General features: G+C 50.7%; 4 protein-coding genes across 4 annotated transcripts; 1 reads left to right on the top strand and 3 right to left on the bottom strand.

Moving 5' to 3' along the window:
* Nucleotides 1–282: 282 nt before the first annotated feature.
* On the top strand, nucleotides 283–9,665 carry COCSADRAFT_185543 (uncharacterized protein; the record flags this gene model as incomplete). The annotated part of the gene is made up of 2 exons (XM_007707291.1): nucleotides 283–5,276; nucleotides 5,325–9,665. Exons 1-2 carry the CDS (start codon nucleotides 636–638, stop codon nucleotides 9,663–9,665), a joined length of 8,982 nt encoding a protein of 2,993 aa, XP_007705481.1. The 5' UTR covers nucleotides 283–635.
* A 537-nt stretch (nucleotides 9,666–10,202) lies between these two features.
* COCSADRAFT_176284 (uncharacterized protein) lies at nucleotides 10,203–14,418 on the bottom strand (the record flags this gene model as incomplete). The annotated part of the gene is made up of 9 exons (XM_007707290.1): nucleotides 10,203–11,172; nucleotides 11,220–11,356; nucleotides 11,404–11,627; nucleotides 11,677–12,181; nucleotides 12,232–12,468; nucleotides 12,897–13,052; nucleotides 13,102–13,562; nucleotides 13,609–13,919; nucleotides 13,979–14,418. The coding sequence occupies 9 exons, from the start codon at nucleotides 14,416–14,418 to the stop codon at nucleotides 10,203–10,205; spliced, it is 3,441 nt and encodes a 1,146-aa protein (XP_007705480.1).
* Nucleotides 14,419–16,010: 1,592 nt separating this feature from the next.
* Nucleotides 16,011–18,091, bottom strand: COCSADRAFT_41596 (uncharacterized protein). Its single transcript, XM_007707068.1, has 3 exons — nucleotides 17,237–18,091; nucleotides 16,683–17,143; nucleotides 16,011–16,582 (listed from the first exon to the last, which is right to left on the bottom strand). Exons 1-3 carry the CDS (start codon nucleotides 17,714–17,716, stop codon nucleotides 16,192–16,194), a joined length of 1,332 nt encoding a protein of 443 aa, XP_007705258.1. The 5' UTR covers nucleotides 17,717–18,091; the 3' UTR covers nucleotides 16,011–16,191.
* A 702-nt stretch (nucleotides 18,092–18,793) lies between these two features.
* Nucleotides 18,794–20,985, bottom strand: COCSADRAFT_185539 (uncharacterized protein; the record flags this gene model as incomplete). Its single annotated transcript, XM_007707289.1, has 12 exons — nucleotides 18,794–18,921; nucleotides 18,987–19,328; nucleotides 19,406–19,563; nucleotides 19,636–19,856; nucleotides 19,910–19,990; nucleotides 20,043–20,067; nucleotides 20,120–20,188; nucleotides 20,246–20,279; nucleotides 20,338–20,349; nucleotides 20,411–20,557; nucleotides 20,613–20,775; nucleotides 20,833–20,985. 12 exons carry the CDS (start codon nucleotides 20,983–20,985, stop codon nucleotides 18,794–18,796), a joined length of 1,533 nt encoding a protein of 510 aa, XP_007705479.1.
* Nucleotides 20,986–21,176: the final 191 nt, after the last annotated feature.

Genomic DNA, 21,176 nt, shown 5'->3' with positions numbered 1-21,176 from the left:
TTGCCAGTCTTTCCAGCATGAAAGAGAAGATACCAGTCGAGATAGAGGGCGAAGGGCTTCGTACCTCGACGCAGAATTGTCTCTTGAATAATTACCTATACGTATTGTCGGCGCCGAGAGCAAATTGAGGATGGTCGGGGGGGCGTGAGATTAGGCTAGCGGTAGGTGGGGACAGGACTCCTTCCAGAAGGCATGCGGGTCAAGCTTGGCGGACAGGGGACAGGGAGTGGGAGACGTGGGAGGCGTGGGAACCTGGCATTCTGGATTCTGACGTGCATCGCAGCAGGATACCACAGAGGCATTCTACAGCCCCGCGACCACTCTAGACGAGGCCTTCCTTCGACTGGCAGTGCCAAAATCGCCTCCTCCTCAGTCTACGTCCGGATCGTCCGTTCCATCACGCCATCGTTCCATCCGCTCCCGCGAGCTAGCCCACCCGTCCCGAATCCACTGCCGCCGCGCACTTTCACGCTCGCCCACGACGCCCTCGATGCCCTCCCTCTCGTAGCCCTGCGCTTCCCTCGATTATGTTTGCCCGCACGAGTTTTCTGATCCCTCAGCACATGGCGTGTACTTGCGACCAAATATCCCAATAACACTCGAGCCGGTCAATGGCCCCCGGTTGAAGCACCACAATGGCCCTACCCACTCTTCAGTTCCTCGCGGGGCTCTTGCTCCTAATATACCTTCTCTCCTTTGTTCTTTTCGCCTTTATACGCATCGCCACGGGCATCTCTATCCAACGGCTAGGCCCTAGAGGCTTGCGACGCATCGCTTTTACCCCCAAGGATGGTCTGCGCATCGAGATTCGTGGCCTTGGCTTTAGCCTCCACCGGCCCACCTTTGCCCGGCCAACCATTGCCAGCATCGTCCTGGACGAGCTCAAAGTAACTGTTGACCTGAAAGCGCTTGGTGAGAGGCCACGGAAGAGGGCGGGTTGGACACAGTGGACCAACGGGACTACAAATACGGGCAAGAACGGTCATCCCCCCTCCGACGAAGCCACCCCTGGCGATACGACCGACGACGAGACACCAAGAAGCCTGACGTGGAAGCGGTTGACGGATGCCAAGGAGAAGATCAAGCGTCTCCATCGCAACATTCATTGGCTGTGCCAGGTTGATTTGGTAGCCAATGCGTCCTCTCTTGTCATTGTCGACGTGGGATCGGTACACGTCGGGGGCTTGCACTTGGCCGTCGACACCAGACGCAAGACTGTCGACCGCAATAGGCTTTTCAATCACCACAAAGCCAAGCCCGATAAAGAACAAAGACCTGCTGAATGGCTCTTGACTGCTCGCAGTATACTCTTTACCCCCGAGGGCAGAGAATCAATAGAGTTGCTCGATGGCTTCACCCTGAACATCCATGGCTTCCTTAAGAAGGAGCTTGAAGGTCTGCGTGATGCCTCCATCGCTCTCAAACTCGGCCGTCTCAACATCCCGTACGACGATATCAAGCTGTGCGTGGACAGAGCCCAAAAGTGCCGCGCCACTACCGCCCAGAAACCGTCCCGTGTCAGTCCAACAGACACTGCCCTCATGCATGTTACCGAAGAAAGTGATGGCCCTGGCAACCGCGAAGAAACGCTAGCCCGTACCGTTTCTGACTCTCGTGAATTCGCCAGCTCCATTCTTCGCGGCATACACGAGTTTCAGTTCGCCGTTGGCTTCCTCGGCCTTACAAAAGAGATTGAGACTGGCCAAAAATCAGAGCCTCCTGTTTATCTCAACCTCTCCATGAAAGAAGTCGGCATGGACCTGCTTCGCTTAGACCCTCGCAGCCCTGCACATCGCATGTACTTTTCCCCCAATGACATTGCACATCAAGCTCTCCTTGCTGCCATATCCATATCCATCGGCATCGACAATAGTGACGGTCAGTGCGATCGTCTTCTCTACATTCCCATGGCGACGACTACGCTGAACACAACTTTACCTTCTAAAACCATCCATCTCTCCAATGACAAGGACAGTGCAGAGCGCAATACCAATATTTTATTTGCTAATCTAGTCGTCACATCCCCATCGCTAGACCTTGACCCTAAACATCTCCCGCTCCTTGTGGCTATTTTCCACAACTACGAGTCACGTCGAAAGCCGCAAAGAGTGAGGAGTCGCAAGCCCTTCTTGTTCCGTCGTCTTCTACCAAAAGCAAACATCAAAATTTCGATTCACGAGCCCGTCATTCGAGTCACTCTTCCACCGATGGACATCAGTAAGCGCGACACTGACGAGTTCGACCTTCTCATCTCAGCGTCATCTTCCATATCTCTGGACATGGAGTCATCCCATGCTGCAGGCGGCGACTTGCACTATGCGCTCAGCTCGACTTTCCGCATGAATGCGCAGCAGTTGTATTATCAAACAGCCGCTGTCGAGAAACATGACCTGCTATTGACGGACTATCTTGAAGTGAAGGTACAAATGAGCGCTGCTCCGGATCCAGTGGTTGAAGTATGGGGCACAGCGCAAACATTCTCTCTCTGTTTAGTCCGGCCTGAAATCAGTGAGGGACTGCGCCAGATCGTCACACAGATGCAGAAAAATATGGGCAGTAGGCGTAACGGACTCAAGCAGAGAGAATTGAACGTGCTGCGAAGGTTGCCCATGTGGATGGCCTACGTGCATCTTCAAGGATCAGACTTCAATGTCGAAGTAGCCGGTGTAGACCCCGCGGTATCAAAACACAGCCGTGGAATCGCTCTGCATTTGGAATCGTGGACAACAGAGTACAAGCAAGATCGAGGAGATGACATGGATCTTAAGCCTATTAGACGGCGTGCTCCAAGTCGAACAATCAATCGAGATGATCATATACTTCGATCACCTCCTGCTACCCCGAAATCACCCAAGAGATCTTCGGGCAATCCAACTGATGGCAGACGTGTTGCTATACATTTCAACGGCCTGGAAGGAGTCGTCATCGAGGAAGACGACCAATCGGAACAGGAGCCAACATTGTCATTACCCCAGATGGAGATTGCTTTCAATGCCCTCTCTGACAAGCAAGGCCCGATTTTCCACGTTCACATGTATTGTCAGAGCTTGTTTCTGCGCTACTCCTTGTACCGCCACTTCGCTTTGTGCATGGCGATACAAGTGCTACAGCAATCCTTCGATCTGGGTGGGTCAAAGAAGGCGGCAGAGCCTACTACGCCTTTAAGGTCACCGCGGCATTTGTCCGTACCCTCCCTTGGTGACGATCTTATCGATCCCATGAGTAAAATCAACCGCGAGATCGTAACGGTCGACATTAAAACTCACTTCCTTCAAATCAAAGCGGATATGCCTGCTGATCCACCTCTAATGCTTCAAGTTTATGGATTAGAAGCAGGCAAGCATCGCTGGTCGAGTCCATTCCTCAGGTCGCGTCTGGTTCGACTCTTTGCCGAGAATCCAGCCATCAAGAAGGCTTGGAGTCGAATTTTTAGTGTCAAGTCATTGCGTATGGACTATCGACAGTCGAAGCTGAGATATGGCCATACCGTCACGGATGAGAAATTGTTCGACATTGCAACGGACGCAATCAGGATGGGCGTGCCTCATCAGCTGGTCATGCACAAAGTCTTTGACAACATTGCTAATGTCATGAAGACCGGCAAGCAACTGCATCACCGCTTCAGAACTGGTACCAACGAATATGTTCTGGAGAAAGAAGCCGAAGGGCCCAAGGTGGTGCCAAAGATCTCATTGCGGAGCCGTGCGGTACTATTCGAGCTAGAAGACAATGCTTTTGAATGGAAACTCGGCACCATATACCGTATTGGGCTGATGGAGCAGAAACAGAGGCTTGCTCGTGAGCATGCTTTTGACTTGAAAGTACGAAAGTTACAGGAGGAGCAACGCGGCAACTCGCGTTATCGTGCAAAGTCATCCCACGACCCTTCAAGAGGCAAATTGAAGAAGAAAGAAAAGGACCTAAGGTTCCATCGGCGCACCAAGAGTGCAGAATCCAATGGCAGCAGTTCGCCAGAGCGTGGTCGTTCAGACCATCCTATGCGATATAATAAAGACGGGTTTAGTGAATTAAGTGGATCACACCGGACCTCCATCCAAGATGCGCGGATAAAGCTCAATCGTTTGAACGCCCAGACTTGGAAGAAGCGCATCGACTCTGCAATGTCGGGTGAGCACCGAGCAATGAGTGATCTTCACTCAACGTTTTGGGGCTTGGACGAATTGCCTGACGACATTGAACAAAAGGAAACCATACTAGCTGTTCCTCAACGTCCCGCTCTCATGTCACTAGCTGTGAGTGATTTGGAGATTGTTATTGATAAACCCTCTTTCCCCATTTCAGAGTACCCTCGCTTCTTGAACCGGGTTGGTAAAGGCATGCCATTCGATACACAGTATGCTTTGTTGATACCAATGCATGTCCAACTCCAAATGGGGGAAGCCAAAATACACCTTCGAGACTACCCACTGCCTTTGATACACTTCCCTGCCATCGGCAACATACAATCATCACGCCTCCCGAGTGTGTCGATGAGAACAGATTTTGTGATTGCTGAGGAGTTCAGGGATATCGAATCTTCACGTGTCAGTCGAGTTGTCGTTGTACCACCAGAGCGGAACTCAGCAGGAGAGCTTACAGGTGGCTATGCAGTCGATGTTCGCCGCACTGTGGCGCCTGTGAAGACTTACTCTGACATGGCGATTGACATCAATTCTGCATACCCAACCAGGATCACCTGGGGAACATCGTATCAGCCTGCAATTCAGGACATGATGCAAATCATCGAAAACTTCACGAAACCTCCTGTGGATCCTTCGGAGCGTGTTGGATTCTGGGACAAGATCAGACTGACATTTCACTCTCGAATCAATGTCTCGTGGAAAGGCGATGGGGATGTTCATCTCATTCTCAAAGGTTCGCGGGACCCTTACATGGTCACTGGCCACGGTGCGGGTTTTGTCATGTGCTGGCAGAACGATGTCCAGCTCAGCTTGGCTGAAGACGAAGACCCAAGAAATTTCATGGTTGTCAACAGCGGAGGTTACGTACTTGCCATTCCAGACCTGACCCATTATGCTCGCCAGGAGACCGAGACTGAAATTAATATCCGTCCGGACACAGCCTCGAGTGCCTCGAGTCAAAAGAAGCGTGCCGTATTTAAGAAAACAATCATGAAACTGAATGGCAACGTGCGATGGGTTGCAGGATTGGTATTCGAGCGCAACTTGGATGACGGCGAACGCTCCTTCAAGTTCATACCTCATTACGAGGTCACTCTGAAGAATCCCGAGTATGCAAAGTCATCTGATGGAAAGGTAAAGATTGCATCGCTTCCTCTGATAGAAAATACTAACAAGAACTAGGAATACGACGCTTTCCGAGGGTTCCGTAGTCACCACATTCACATGTCCATCGCTATCGCTGCTCCCCATGATCGAGAATGGTCCGTTGCTAATTTGGAGCCATCGAGGACATACAACAGCGTCCACCTCTCTCCTCGTTTCTTCACTCATTTCTACAGCTGGTGGTCCATGTTCTCTGGGGCCATGTCATTGCCCGTGCGTCAAGGCAAGCTTTGGCCCGGAGTAGAAAAGTCGAGCAAGAAGTTTGGGCGACACCTTGCGACCATCAAGTATAATCTCTTATTGTCGCCATTGTACATGAGCCACATATATAAGCACAAGGATATGGAGGACCACAGCACAGGTGGTGTTTCCGCCACTGGACTCAAAGCTCGTCTGGACAGCTTCATGTTTGACTTGCATCAGCGACGAGAAGAGTTCCGGACCTTGGTTCAAGCACCAGAGGGTCAACAGGATAGTCGACAAAATCAAACCACTGGCATGCGAATAAACCAGGTCCAGCTTGACTTTATTCGAACAGACATCCGTGCCGTGTCTGCAAGTATCGCTGGAACTGGATCGGACGATCTGGACAATCTGGCCCCAGATGACTTCAGTAGTCACAATCAAGAACACCTCACAGCCGATCTTTCGAAGTTCAATATACCAGACAACGATCTTGGATGGGTAGACATGGACGACTTCATCGAACTGGGCTGGATCTTGCCTTCGCGTCGACACCCAGAAACTCAAATCCTACCGCTCGCATTTGCACCACGCTTCACATACTTCCGCCAGACCGATCACAACAACAACATTTCAGGCGACGAGAATAGGAAAAGTGCCTTCGGAAACGAACCTACACACCATTGCGTCATTTCAGCACGCAATGATCCACGACGAGTGCAGTGCCACTTGATTGAACAACGTATCGAGCGTGTAAAAGAGCAAATTGCTCACAACCAACGCACTGTCGACGATCACGAGCTCAAACTTATACGTGTAACATCAGATGAGCAGCAAGAGACAAAACAACGCCTTGTGACGTTAAAGAACCATACGCAGTTCCTTCAGCGGAAACTCGAATTCTTATCCACAATGCATGCGAGTTTGTTGGAACGGTTAGGAGGAGCATCTTCGGATAGTACTGCCCGGGATCCAGAGGCAGATGGAGAGGACGAATACTTTGAGGCAGATGAGGACCCAGATGCCGCGGACAGGAACAGCAAAGATTCGAACGTTCCTCCGAACCCGATCACCGACTCAACAAACGAGTTTAATAACCGCTTCATTATCCACAATATACATTTGAAATGGAGCAACTCACTGCGCAACATCATACTACGTTACATCCATCAAGTCAGCCAGCGTCGCGGTTTTGTCTATTACATGTCTCGAAGGGCTGTAAAGTTCATCCTGGACGTTGTAGAAGAGCAAGAGAGAAATCGAGGACCATCAAATCGTTCGACTCAAGAGGCTCCTGTGACTGTCGAAACCGAAGCTGGCCTGAATATTGATGAAGCCATCGCACAACTGCTGGATGATGGCAAGAAGTTTGTCAATGCCGACGAGGAAGACGCCAAAAACGAATCTTCTTCTGGAGCTGGAGCAGTGCCAGAAACCGTGCAAGCCAATGCGTCCAAAACGGATGAAGATGTTGCAGACGACTACGTATCCCAGAACTCGTATCTTGTGCGTCTCATCGCACCTCAGATACAGCTGCAAAGCGAGAAAGACACAAAATCTGCTGTCCTTGTTACGGCCAAGGGCATTCAACTCAAGGTGCTTTCGATCATGGACAAGGATCGAGTAATGGATGAGGTCTCTGGCCTTGTCCAGCGAAGATTTATTACTGCCATGGACAGCCTGCAGATCTTTGTGACAAATTCCAAGACATTCAGTAGTACTGAAGACATTCACATGTACTCTGGAAGCAGCTACGGATCACCTGCTGGCTCAGCATGGCCTCCATGGGTACCATTTGAAGTCATGTTTGAGTTCCACACCAATCCGTTCGGTTTCCAGCGAGTCGTGCAGCGTACCTCGGCCAGTATGCGATATGACAAGTACAATGCGCTGCGCCTGAAGTACAATGACGATGTCTCGGCAGCTGATTCCGCATCGTCCACCGACCACGTAGAAAGCAGGATCGATCACCTCTGGGTAGACTTTCCACATGTTCGAGCGATGTGCGATTCGAGGCAATACTACGCCATGTATGTTATTGTGCTTGACCTCTTGCTATACCATGAGCCACTGGAAAAGACGCGCAATGAACGTCTTGAGAAGATTATGCTGGCATCTGATTTCACCGATCTTGCTGGTGCGCCGAAACTGGTCATGGGTCTTCAGGAGCGTATTCAGCAACTTGAGGAGATCAAGGCTGTCTTCCAGATCCATGAAAAGTACTTGGACAAGCAAGGATGGGAAGATCGCATTGAAGTGGAGAAGGACCTGGCTGTGTATGAGGACGAGCTATTCTTCGTCATGAAAGCCATCACTACTGCACAGCGCAAGCAAGACGATCGCTCGCAAACAAGAGAGTCAACAGGTCTCTTGAGAATTTGTGTCGCAGCCTCTGACATCGTATGGCACCTTCTCCGCGAGGGCGCTGAGTCTCTGGCAGAGTTCCAACTCAAGAATGTGGTGTTTGATCGAACTGACAACAACGACGGGTCAAACGCAAATTCGATGGAGATTGAGCAGGTCCGTGGTCTGAACCTGCTACCAAACGCACTATACCCCGAAATGATCTCGCCCTTTTTGGAGAAAGACCAAACGCTGCCGGAAAACGCAAAATGTCTCAAGGTATACCTTGTAGCCCTGGAATCAATTGCCGGAATACCTGTTGTGGAGCATTTCGAGGTTGAGCTCTATCCTCTCAAAGTCCAGTTGGAGTACCAAATAGGCAAGAAGCTACTTCAATACGTCTTCCCGACATCTGGAGACAGCGATACGACTACACCTTCTCCTCTCTTGCTCAAACATACCCTGCCGATCCAGGATCAGGGGGATGATGATGATGTCCTTCTTTCAAGTGTACCTCATAACATGGGAGCATCGCTATCAACCGACGAAGGCGCCGTGGAATCTCTCAAGCGACGGCTTACTCCGACGCTGCAACTGCCTGCCCCCTCCCAGAAGAATGATGTCAAGAAGAGAAGCCCACCAAAGAGACCTAGCAACCACTACTTCCGTTTCTTCCGCGATAATCCATCTCGTAGTGGAACTGAGTTCCGCCGGAATCTGCATCCAAACTCGGCGCTGAACATGCCCACGCCAGGCAGTAACTCTTCTTTGTCCACCACCAGACCAAGCTCCGTCCGATCTAGCACGACCAACTCCAGTATAACATTGAACGAATCCGAGCGCAGTGGAAAACGCTTTGCACTCTACCGTACCGGCACCGGCATGAGTATGGTGGGTATGGGTGAGAGGAAAGCCAACAAGAAGGAAGCCAGAAACGACGACCTGACGGAGATGATGAATCGTGCAAGTGAATTCATGACCTTTGCCTATATTAAGGTGCCATCTATGGTACTTTGTCTCTCATATAAAGGCAAGAGTTCTCGCAACTTGGAAGACGTTCACAATCTCGTTTTCCGCATGCCCACAATTGAGTACCGCAACAAGACATGGTCGAACTTGGACCTCGTCACGCAACTTAAGAAAGATGTGTTGCGGGCGCTCCTTTCGCATGCAGGTACCATTGTCGGTAACAAGATATCGCACCACCGGCCCTCAGCCAAAGCGCAATCGCGCCTCCGCCAAATCGCAAACAGCAGCACGCTCCTCACCTCCTCCCCCGACCAATCCGTCACTGAATCAAACTCACCACTCGACCAATCCCCCGGCGCCGTTTCAGACATCTCCTCTGACGACCGTATCGTCGGCCGCCGCTCCTTCGCATCTGGCCGCGCAGGCAGCACTATCAGTACCGTCTCTGAAGAAGCCTCTTCCTACTTCTCCGCCTCCAAACCACCCTCAACATCCCAAGCCCGCTCCACCCACGGCTCCATCATGGGCGGCCTCTCGACCCACCACAGCCCCGCCGTCGACGTCGAAGACGGGCGCGCCTTTGCTGACGAGCTGTCACGCGTCGATAACACAGAGCCGATCCATGCGAATCTGATTCATAGTCTTAGTCGCCATATTGCGGGGGTTAGTTCACCGTTTGCGGGGCATATGCGTGCGAGGGCGAATAGCGGAGCGGCGAGTACGAAGGCGGGGAGTGTGGCGACGGCGTTAAGCAATGGGAAGGATAGAGAGGATGATGGGGAAGAGGAGTTAGGTGCAGGTGATGGGCCGAGGACGAAGAAGGCGAAGGCGCTCGGGAAGAAGTTGCTTGGTAGGGGTGGATAATGTTAGGAGGAGTGTGGGGTTCCCTTTCTCTTTTCTTCCTTTTCTTTCCATCTCTTTTTCTTGAAAGCAAATGTTTCTGACTTTCTTTTTTTTTCTATAGCGTTGGAACTTTTCTCTATCTCTCTTTTCAAATCATAAAAGGGTGCGAAGGGGTTTGGGGGGAGTGCGAGGTGCAAGGTATATAGATGGGGTGGGATGGGATACCATTCTTTTCTTTTTTCTAACACTTTTTTTGTAAATCATTTAACTAGTCCCTCGTTGTACGTAGAACTTCGGGGAGGCGGAAATCCATATCATGTTATCACGGTTCTGCTGTGTTATACATTGAGATTTAAGTTTTCGAATGGAAGCGGGAAAAAGAGGACGTGTAGTGGTGAGAGAAGTCGAAAGCTTTTTTAATTTCCTTGGTATGTATAGATGGATTAGAAAAGGCTCAAAAATGGCAATCTGATATTATAACTTGTTCAAGCGATTCGATCGTGATTAACTAGCTACTCAATGACTTGCGAACTAATTACGTCTTTCTCTGCAACCCCCTCACGTCTTGATCGCCTCACGCTGATTCTCCTTCTCCTTTTCCTTCTCCTTATGCAATTCCGGATTGAGCGGATGTTTGGGATCATATCCTACTCTCTTCACAATACCCAGACCTTTCGTCCTTCCCTCACGGAAAAGAATGCGATCACCAACAGTAAGATACTCCGGGCGCTGGACAAATCGGAAAGCGACTTGAGCGCGGTCACCGGTGCGAATGTACTGGCGATCAATGTCGATGATGGCGCAGGTCTGAGAGACGGGTCCTACGTGGAGCATGGCTTGGTATTTTGTTTTGATGGTGGTTGCGTGGGAGAGAATGAGGACTTCGGCAACGAACTCGCGGTAGACTTTGGGGTTGGGCAGAATGCCGGTTGTGGGGTCGGGTTTGTCGGGTTTGTGGAGGACGACCATGCCTTTGCGGACGTCTTTTCGGCGGACGTTGCGGAGAGCGAGACTGGCTGATTGGCCGGCGGAACATCCGGGGACTTGTATTCGTTTGCGCTCGATAGAACGCACTTTCGTGGTTTGGAATTGGCCTAGACTGTCTGGGCCAATTAGGACGGTGTCACCCGTGTGTATGACGCCAGACTTGACAACGCCTGACACAACGGTGCCGACAAAGGGGACGGAGAATGTGTCATTGACGTGGAACTCGAGAGGCGCAGAGCTGTCGTAGTTGCCATGGTGCGGGAGTGCGTTAAGGAACATGCGAACCAGGTCAATATTGTGGCCAGTGACGTTGGACACCTGGAAGATGGGACATATGCGGCTGGACACAAACTGGGTCGCAGTGTTTATGCACTCCTCCCTGTTTTTAACGAAGATTGGTATCTTGTGCGCACCAGGAGATTTGAGAATTTTCGTCAGTTGCGTAATGGTCTGCTCGAGAATTTGGGGTGGACAGATATCGATTTTAGTGATGACAACCATGACTGGCACTTTCATGGCAAGTGCAATGCCGAGATGCTCCCTGTACCGGTTAGTGAATGGAAACAGAAGGGCGCGGGGTAAACTTACTTGCTCATACCAACAAGTCCATTATTCGCTGCTATCATCAGCAAACAGTAGTTAGGCTCGCTCGACAACAGGCCAAACACCGTGGTGCGCAGGTACCGCTCGTGTCCTGCGAGATCAGAAAAGCTAATGACTTTGGCCTGTGGATGTCAGAGCTGATTTGTACATGGCGACTGATAAAACTTACCGATCGCCGACCAATTTCCTCCCATGTGAGCTTTCGACCGGGGACGTTCGAGACGACTACCTCGCTCTTGCTATCGAAGCCCATAATCTCCATACCAACGGAGCTCGTACGGCCACTCTCAATCTCGTGTTTATGTCGGAAGAGATTGACGCGCGCCTTTCCACGGCCATCATCGAGATCGCCTTTAACTAAGACGCCCAACATGGTGCTTTTGCCAGCATCAACTGGGCACTGTCAGCAATTGTGCAATTGAATATGATCCAACCAGCTCACCATTTCCTACAACAGCTATTCTCGTCTCAATGACATCGTCGACGCTCTCTGGCCGCTTGCGCAATATCATCTTGCCACTACAGCTTGTGTCTTTGGCATCGCGAGGGCCGACTTCAATGTCACCACCAACGTTCCTCGTCAGGAGCATCTTGTAGTCGGCCTTGATCTGCTCACATACAATGCCTATTCTGTCCACAGCTGCGTCCCAGACATCTTTTGTGAAGCCCATGGAGTCGCCTGTATCCTCCAACCCCACGTCAAACAGAACCTCGCCATGGCCTTCGGCAAGGCGGTCCTTGATATGCTCAGCGAGGGCAGCGACATTGTCCTCTGCAGGGTCGGAGAGAAGCGTCTTTAGGCGAATATGCGGTTTGCTGTCGTCAGAAAGGCCCAATTCGTCCAGGACGCTCAGCTCGTCGTGGTCGTCGAGAGTGGCGGGGGAAAGGCCCGGGGGGCGTCGCAGCGCCTGTTGCTTCTCGACATAGTCTGCGAATTCGCTCAGGGCCTGTGGCGACAAGTCAGATTCCGCGCATAAGTCGCAGGATGGCTACGCACCGACTCGCCCTTGCGCCGTTCTGCTGGGCTCTGTTTGGGCTCGTGCCGTGAAGCCATTGGGTATGTGGAGATGGGGATAGTAGTGGACGGTGGAGTGATAGTAGTCGATGTCAGGTTGTGTTGTGTAGTATACAAAGGGTTCGCCGTATTAACAAGACGGTTGGTATTCGCGATATGCGGGCCGAGAGTCGAAGTTCCATGAGTCGTTGTGCCGTGAGGAATGAAGGGTGGCGTGTGCTGGATGACGCTGGAAAGTGCATGATGCTAGGAAATCCGGGGGCGGACGGGCACTTAAGCTGCTATCGATAGAGGCCATGACGCTGACACCCGCCCATTGACTCACCCTCAGCCCTCAACGCCACCCATAAGGCTACCACCGTCGTGATCTTCATCGCAGTCATGTACACTAGAGTTGCGCCCTCAATGAATTGCGGATCCTGGTCGTGCTCCAGACTCTGGCCACCGCCAAGAAGGGCGCAAACACGAACACGACAGGACACGACACGACCTTCACCGCTAGCAGCTGAGGCATATCTGTATCACGGCATCACAGACGACATGGGAGAAAAATAGTCATGTGACGTGTTGGTGCATCTAATCTTACATACTGCGTACTTACATACAACCCCATTGACTCTTCACGAGGCGGCCGCCGTGGCCGTGACCCCCCGCTCGCCGCAATACTTGGCCACTTCTTTCTGCAATGTCTCGCGCTGGTTGTTGGCAACCTCCATAATATCACTGACACCATTGACCGCCTTGCAGTACTCAAAGGTATCTGCCATCTGCATGAGTACTGCCGTGAGCTGGTTTGGTAGCCACTATCGCCAGTCAGCAAACATCCAAGTAGAAATGGGGACAAAAACTTACTGTCACAATCGGACTACCACCCGTGGCAGTGGGGTGCGATGTGTGCTTGAGAATATACTCGCGTGTGAAGCACCAGTGCCGCCAGCGGAAGTCGCGGACCTGGTCAAGAGCTTGAAGATAGAGTGCAGCTGAGATAGAGTCGCCCTTTGCAAACTCCCGCACTCCGGCTTCTTCAGCCGAGTCGCGTACTGCCTCAAGAAACTCGCGATGGTTGCCAGGGCGGTACTGGCGAAAGTCCCGAAGAATATCCGTTAGAGGTGTCTCCGGCATCTGCACTTGCAGCAGATTGTCACACATGGGGATCATGCTGTCGTTGGCTCCAGACTCGCCGCGGAAGGACATTGGCTCTTCGCTCACACCTTCGTAGATGACTCCGTTAGGGAACATGGACTGCGACGTGATGCCAAAAATGAATGTGCGGAAGTTTGTGTATCCCTGAGGTTTGCTACGGTTCCACATTGCTACCATTGTCAGAAACACATAAACCAGTTAGAGCATGTCACTTACTGTTCATGACCCCGTTGACTTTACTCAGTCCACTGACGAGTGTCCGTAGGCCATCGTTGAAGGCCTCTCGATCACGCGTCATGCAGCTCTCAATCATGTCCGCAGCTCCCTTGACAAGAGCACCAGACTCTTTGACCATGGCAATGTGGACGAGTACGAAGCCAGCCTCTGATGAAGTAGGGTCTAAGCCGTGCTCAAAAGCACGAATCAGCCGTAGGTTATCATACTCGAGACCACGAGAAGGGTCTTCGAGGCGATAGTTGAAGAGGGCATATGAGCCTGCGTACTCCATGAACGGCTTGAAGCCAGCGCTACACTCTTGCATTAGCCACAAGTACAGGAAGATTCAAAAAAATAAAGGTCAACCTACATCTCAGCTACCTTGACAATAGGCAGAGCAATGCATCTCGGCAGCAACTGGCGACCCAGGCCATATGCTTCACCCTTGACATGCCTCTCATGGCATGGCTCAAACAGGTAGGCAGAGGCCAGGAAAGAGTAGTCTCGATACAGTGCGTTCATGACAACAAGGTCATCGCGATACTTTTCAACCTCAGGAGAGAGATCAGGTAGCTCCTTGAGCAGGGTCTCGCCAAAGGTAAAGTTGGCGAGGAGACCCGGCTCCCCTGACAGTGTCTTGATAGGCATGCGTTGCAGGAGCGACTCAAGAGGTGCAAACTCTTTTGGAAGCTCGACAACAGGCTCTTGACGAGGGAGGAAGCCTCGTGTTGTTGACACCATAAAGGCAGGAAGGGAGTGGTCCTCAGGACGGGTGTCCTTGAGGATAGGAAAGTCAAAAGTGGGAGACATGATGGCCGAGACAAAAGATAATGAAGAAAAAAAGATGTTTGAGATGAACAGGTGTCAGTCACAAGAGACCTGGACCGGGAACCGATGGTTGTTGTTGGTGCTGAAGAGGAACATGTCAAAAGGCGGGCTCAACGCACGCTTATATCTCGTGGCCGGAATCAAAACCGGCCACGGAAACGTACCGGCCTCACCAAGATAAGAAGTACGTAATGACTGGATCACTTGTCTCCATTTGCAGACTTTGACCCGGACGCTTTCTCTGCTGCCCGCTTGAGTTTCCCCATGTTCCCCAGAGCACACAAGACCAATTTTTTATCGTCGATTCGTCGTCGCCAAGACATGGGGATGTTGGAGGGGAGGGTTAGGGCGGCAATGAGGCTTTAGCTACATTTCTTGTAGATGAGAGGAAGAGACTGCCTCATAGATGTTTTATTTCGAGAAAAAACGGATATTGAACAGAGGGGCGCGAGTGACAGCGCAGTATCAATCTCATTCACTGTTTTCGCGATGCAGCCCCAAGAGCCAAAAGATGAATCAAAGTGCATCATACATCCAACTCAGCCATCATTCCGATGCACATTCAAACGTCATCTTCTACATATCATACCTATTTTTCTATCATTCTATCACCACCCACTCCTCCCCATCAACAATGCCATCCGCCATGCCTTCTGTACACCTTCCACGCCTCGGCCCGACTCCTACCAACCAAATCCACACCACACCCACTCCCTTCTACTATCCAAAACCATCTGCACCAAACCTACACCATCACAAAAAAACCATACCTCTCTTCGCACCCGCATCTCTCTTTCACAACTTCCCAACTCACTCACCCCGGTTCAAAGTTCCCTAACCCTGTCATACAGTACTAATATAGGAAGGGCGGCTCCTCTCGGCAACACAGCCAACCAGCGTAGCGCCGAAGAGACCCCGCAAGTGCGCGCTCGACTTCCGGCCTCTGGGGGGATGTAATTCCGGCCTTGTTATCTAGGGTTTGCTCGGCGCTTGATTGGTTGATTTTGATAAACATGTCTCGATTAAGTGCACTTCAACAGGTAAGCCACCAGAACAGCACGTCGAATGCTCAGCGACTACCATCACGCATTCCCCCTCTCTCAACTCACCCACACCACTAGTGATATGCCAGCTATGCCTACCGATCACCGCCAAACCGACGCCGCTTGTAAGTGAGCATTCCCCGCCCTTTGTTCCTGACATCACAAGACGAACGTCAGTCCTCCACCTGCTAGTTCTCCAAGTCCAATCATGTGGTCTTAGTTGGTGTGGCCATGACATTGACGAGTGTAGCGACATTGGCTTTGTACCTGGAATCTAAACTGCATGTCTGAAGGAGTTGAGATAGGACTATTGGCTCTCCAATGTAACTTGGAGAATCTAGCCTCATCCATATCAATACCTCTAACGGGGACCGTCATAATTTGCGGCATACAGGTTGTTATTCCTATGCAACGTGTAACACATCCAGACCTATCGACTCCCTCCTCCTCACCGCCACCCCCAAAAGCACAACCAAAGTTTCTCCTATAATATAATTGGAATGTACTGAGAGAAGAAGAGAGTGTAATATCGTGATGCTAGAAAACATGATATTGTAACGAATAATGTATCTATGATTAATTATTACAAAGTAGGGAAGAAGAAAAAAGCTGAAAGGAACGCAGTAGATAATGCTCGTTAACCATGCCCATGTATATACCACCACCATTCCGCTCATTATACCCCACACCCTCCCCTTCGCACATCCATATCTTAGAAAAACATAGCAGCTAGGCCCGCCGCCCCAACGACCGCCATACCAGCCGCTGGTGCCAATCCACCTGCCGCAGCACCCGTAAACATCTCCATAGGCGGAGAAGTACCCGTAGCCGTACCGCTCACACCCACACTCGTCACCATGGATGGAGAGCTACTTGTCGTAGCAGCACTCGCACTCGTCGGCGTAGGAACCGCCAGCGGCGCCAGCGTCTTCAGCAACTCAGGCGTAGTCGTATACGTCATTGCATCCCCGAAAAACGCCAGCGACGCACTCGGTATCGGAAGGGGAGATACACGGGTTGCACTGAGAAACGCTGTGCGTTCAGCTGCTGGCGCTTCTGGGTGAAGTGATGCGCGGTCGAATGGCGCGAGGGGATTTAGGACACTATTTTAGATTTCTGTCAGTTTTCTCCTCACCTATTCACCTCCACCCAAGAAGCAATAGAAGACAAAGGGGAAATGGGAAAGGGAGAGAGAATACTAACCCATCAATCACATGCGCCACCCCATTATACAAGATCGTATTCACAAACGTAATCTTGGCTCCATTCACCCACGCACTGCCATCCGGCAGCACCGTAAACACCAAGTCCTCGTCCGCCATACTCTTCACCGTCACATTACCCAGGCTAGGCGAGAAGATGACGTTTTTGGGTATGATGTGGTGTTTCAGCACCGTCTGCAGCGTCTCTTTGTCTGCGGTGGCGAGAATGGATCCGATATTTTCAAACGCTGCGTTATCCGGGACGAAAATTGTAAAGTCGGAGATGTTCAGCCCGACTTGATCGGGCCCGTTGAGCCCAAAGTCGATGGCGAGCTGGGCTGCTTGGAGTGCGCTGTTCATGGCGGTGTAGCCAGCGCGGTAGGTGAAGAGTTGGAAGGGGGCGCCAAAGGAAAGTACCGTATCAACCTTATGAATCGTAATGCCTTCGCCGAGTTTAATATCCTAGTTCCCACCATCAGCTCTCCCTTCATCCCACCCATTTTCCATACCCGCTTTACTCAATTCAAATTTGGGGGGAAATAAAAAAGGACTTACTGCTTCAGTCACGGTCGAAACCGTCTGCTCCCCACTCAACACACACACCTCCTCCCCATTCTTCACAAGCCCATTATACGCTCCGCCCGTAAAATCTGAAAAAGGTTGAATAGCATTAACATATGAGCCATTCAGCAGCGTCTGCGCAAACGTCGGGATCTCCCCTATCACTTCTGCCGGATACACCCCCTTGAAGACGTGATTCGCAAGCAGCGCCCCAATAGCCGCAGTGTCGTTTTTGAACTCGATGGCCTGGCCCTCAGGGATGTCGCGAGGGACGGCAGCGAAAGCGGCATTTGTAGGGGCGAAGATGGTGATGTTTGTGGCGGAGGAGAGGGTGGGTGCGAGGCCATCGATGAGGGAGACGAGGGTGAGAAGTTCGCTGAGGTCGGGTTGGGAGGAGAGGAGGGCGGCGAGGTCGCCTTGGGCGAGGGTGGTGCTGAGAGTGAGGGCGGAGGCCCAGATGCGGGATGAGCGCATGGTTGAGGGTTTATAGGGATAGTTAGAGTATGGGGAAGGGAGAAGAAAAGTGATTGGTAGTGGAGAGAAGAGAAAGCTTGATTGTTTGGTTGTGTACTGGTGTGTGAGGTTCTTGGTGATGCTGCTGCTTCTCCTTTATATACATGTTTTGTTCATCCGCTAACTATAAAATATACAACACCAATCCTACCAACGCCTGCAATCTCAAGTGGTACATGGTGCTGAGAGAATGACATCTACGACTCTGTAACCGATGCTGTTGTTCCTTCTCGAGAGGTTGTGATCGGGGCGCAGCACAGTGATTGTAGTGATGCCACTGACTAGATTTGGAAGTCCCCGGGCCTAGTTGCTTTCTTTTCGAGGGTTCCCACTCTGTAAATGCGCAGGTCGAGACAATATTTACATACGTGCATGATCCTACAGTCGTAGTTGTATACCACGGGACGAATAGGCGGGCGGAGGGCCTTGCCAAGCCGCTCCACTTCCGTGCAGCGCGTGCCAGTGAGGATCCTTGGCTGGAGCAACGGCGAAAATTCGCCAGGGGCCAGGCCAACGGCCAAGTTTTTGCGGCTGCGAGCACGTTGAGCATGCATGTTCTGAGGTACTTGTGGCGTTTTGTGTTGTGCATCTTGAGGCTGTGTAGACCATGTACGTCCATGGTCCTCTTTGCAACACTTTGCCAACAATATAGTACGTCATTCTGCAGAGAGTTATACGCGTCAGTATGATGGGCTGCTGGCACTGAACAGAATGCGAACAGGCAGATAGTCTATTATAATCGACCCGTGCGACGTACATAGTCTACTACCCTTTGAAATTAGAACATGCAGTAAGTTTGAAGCCTAGCGGGGCATGACGTCGTACAAACGCCAAGCGACGGCTAGATTTCACCGCGCTCGCATCCCCTCAACAAAAAAACAAATAGAATAATCCGTGTAGGTGGCGTTATGTACGGTAATTCATTGTATTGACTATACAGTGGATCTCGGGAGTGGCTAGATACAGCATTTTTGGCTCAGAAGTGGTGCAGCGGTCAACCGAGGAGAAATTAAAAAAGCTTCCTACTGTCTTGATAAACTAAAGTACGTATCTAAAGTCTTTGTTTACAAACTCAGTTTGATCCCGCATTCCGGCCTCGTCACTTGCTTCCTTATTCGGCGGGCCATATACTCGGGTGCGACGCTTGTTAGTGAAGAACATGTAACCTATAGAACACGAGTGTTAGAAATTGAACAAGAGTCTAATTGTATTAAGTACATGTGTCTCTTACCAAGCAAAGCAAGGTGACATCCAGTCTTAATACTATAACCAACCAACAACCCGATTGTCGCACCCTCGTACCTGGGCGCTTCCTTTGCATCCACAACAAACGGACCGGCAAAGTTGCCCCAGCAGTACGCGGTGAAAACTAGGGCGCTGGCTAGCGAGCGATGCGTGTATCCAGCCATGTTGGAGGAGAGTGTGGTGAGGGATACAGTGAAGCCGACGGATTGCGCGTTTACCAGCCAGAAACTGATCAGTCGGCCCCAGGTATTGGATCGGGGGAGGTAGGCCATGCAGGCTGCGGCAATGGTACAGAGGATGTTTGCCACGGTTGCTGTCAACAGGCGCGCTGGATAGATGTATTTAGCATTTTTGATCAAGTAGAATCATTTTTTGGCGTTGATGTGGTAATAAATGCCAACTTACAATTTGGAACGTTGAGAATGACAGATCCTCCGATTATCAGTGCAATAATTTGTACGGCATCTCCGACCGATTTCAGCTCCGTGGTCTTAGTCGTGCTGAAGCCCATATCGCGGATGATGATTGTGGAGAATGAATTCACTACACCGTTGGGGATAGCACTGCACGTCTTGGTTAGCACAGTTGAAGACATGAGTACAGATATTTGAACGGCAGGAAAGAATGACACATACGCTGCGAAGACGCTAATGAAAAGAAGTATCGTCTTTGGATCCGTGAAGCCGGCAACGATCTGGCCCTTGTCAAAATGCTTGTTCTTAATTCCAGTCTGGTTGCCGGAAACGCGTTTGACGGCGAGAAGGCGCTCGCGGTGGTTGAGAAAATGGGCGTTGGATGGAGAATCGGCCATGAATATCCAAATTACGATGGCCCAGAGGCAGGTTGCCCCTCCAAGCTATCTCTGGTTATTTTTTTTTCATTTTGGAGGATATAGCAGGTGATACGTACAATGTAGAAGATGAGTTCCCATCTTTCAGGACTCATGTCTACGGGGAGTTTGGAAATACCCATGGAGATGTAGGAACCAATCTAGATAAAGTCAGCTGTATTTTCTACGCAACAGGGACGCTGATGAACCTACAATACCACCCCAGCCAAGCGATGAGCTAAGTAATTGCGTTAGTTTGATTTTACAAACCATCAGAGGTTAGTACTTACTACCAGATGCATTGACGGAGCGGAATTTCTCGTCGCGTGTACCAAAATCCGGTCATCAATGTCAAACCTCTATGAAATAGAGCATGAGTATAGCCATTAATCATCATGTTTTTGAAAGAAACTTACGGAGTAACTGCAGCTTCGAACAAGCCCATAATAACTACAGTGTGTATAAGTATGTAAACCAGGATATCTCCGAGGACAGGAAATCAGCTTACATCGGACGAACACTGCACATCAAAGTTAGGATACGCCCTATCCAAGACGATTCATCCAAGAGGGCATACGTACATGCGGTAGAATAAGTGCGCGCTTGAGTCATTATGATGACGGTAAAACCCCAGCAAAATATGCTAATAGCGAGAACCTTTTGAGCTGGAAAGCGTCCAATGAGCCATCCACATGGATACTGGCCGAAAAAATAGCCAGCGTAGACCACTAAGATGTATCGTCAGTGGCAAGAGACATCTAATTTGGCAGATGCAACGCTTACTTGCAGAGAGGTAATTGAACTCCTTGCCCTTGAGACTCAGTGCCTTTTGATACCCGAACAAGTTTGCGTAGTTCAACGATGTCTTGTCCATGAACTGCAGAGCCTGTGTGACCAAAAACATGGGAAGGATGATCAAATCAATTTTCCACCTGAGTCTCTTCATCTAGAATTGAACCATCAGGGAGGCACAAGACAAACATAGTAGCAGCAAAAAACGAACCTCCTTGTCTGAACCCTCAATATTGCTCGCCTCAAGGTACTCCTTATAACCCACGGCATTCTCCATCTCCATTCCCGTCGCGCCTCCAACATGTTTGGCGTTGTTGCACTGTTCCATGACCTCAATTTCGGGTTTATTGGTTTCCGCAGCCATGATGCAAAGACTCAAAATATGGGACTGAATGGGACAAGCAAGTCATGAAAATAACAATATCCAAAGACGACCCTTTCTTTAAACACCCCGCAGGAATCACGACTCATGTAGGCCGTACAGCTGGGGTTGGGTAGCGCTATTGAGTCTAGTCTTGCCCCCCTGCATGGAGACAAGAACATTTCCCCATGGCA

Source organism: Bipolaris sorokiniana (assembly GCF_000338995.1).
Source record: "Bipolaris sorokiniana ND90Pr unplaced genomic scaffold COCSAscaffold_18, whole genome shotgun sequence".
Taxonomy (NCBI): domain Eukaryota; kingdom Fungi; phylum Ascomycota; class Dothideomycetes; order Pleosporales; family Pleosporaceae; genus Bipolaris; species Bipolaris sorokiniana.
The sequence above is the reverse complement of the archived record's forward strand: the minus strand, read 5'-3'. Positions and strand labels throughout refer to the sequence as shown.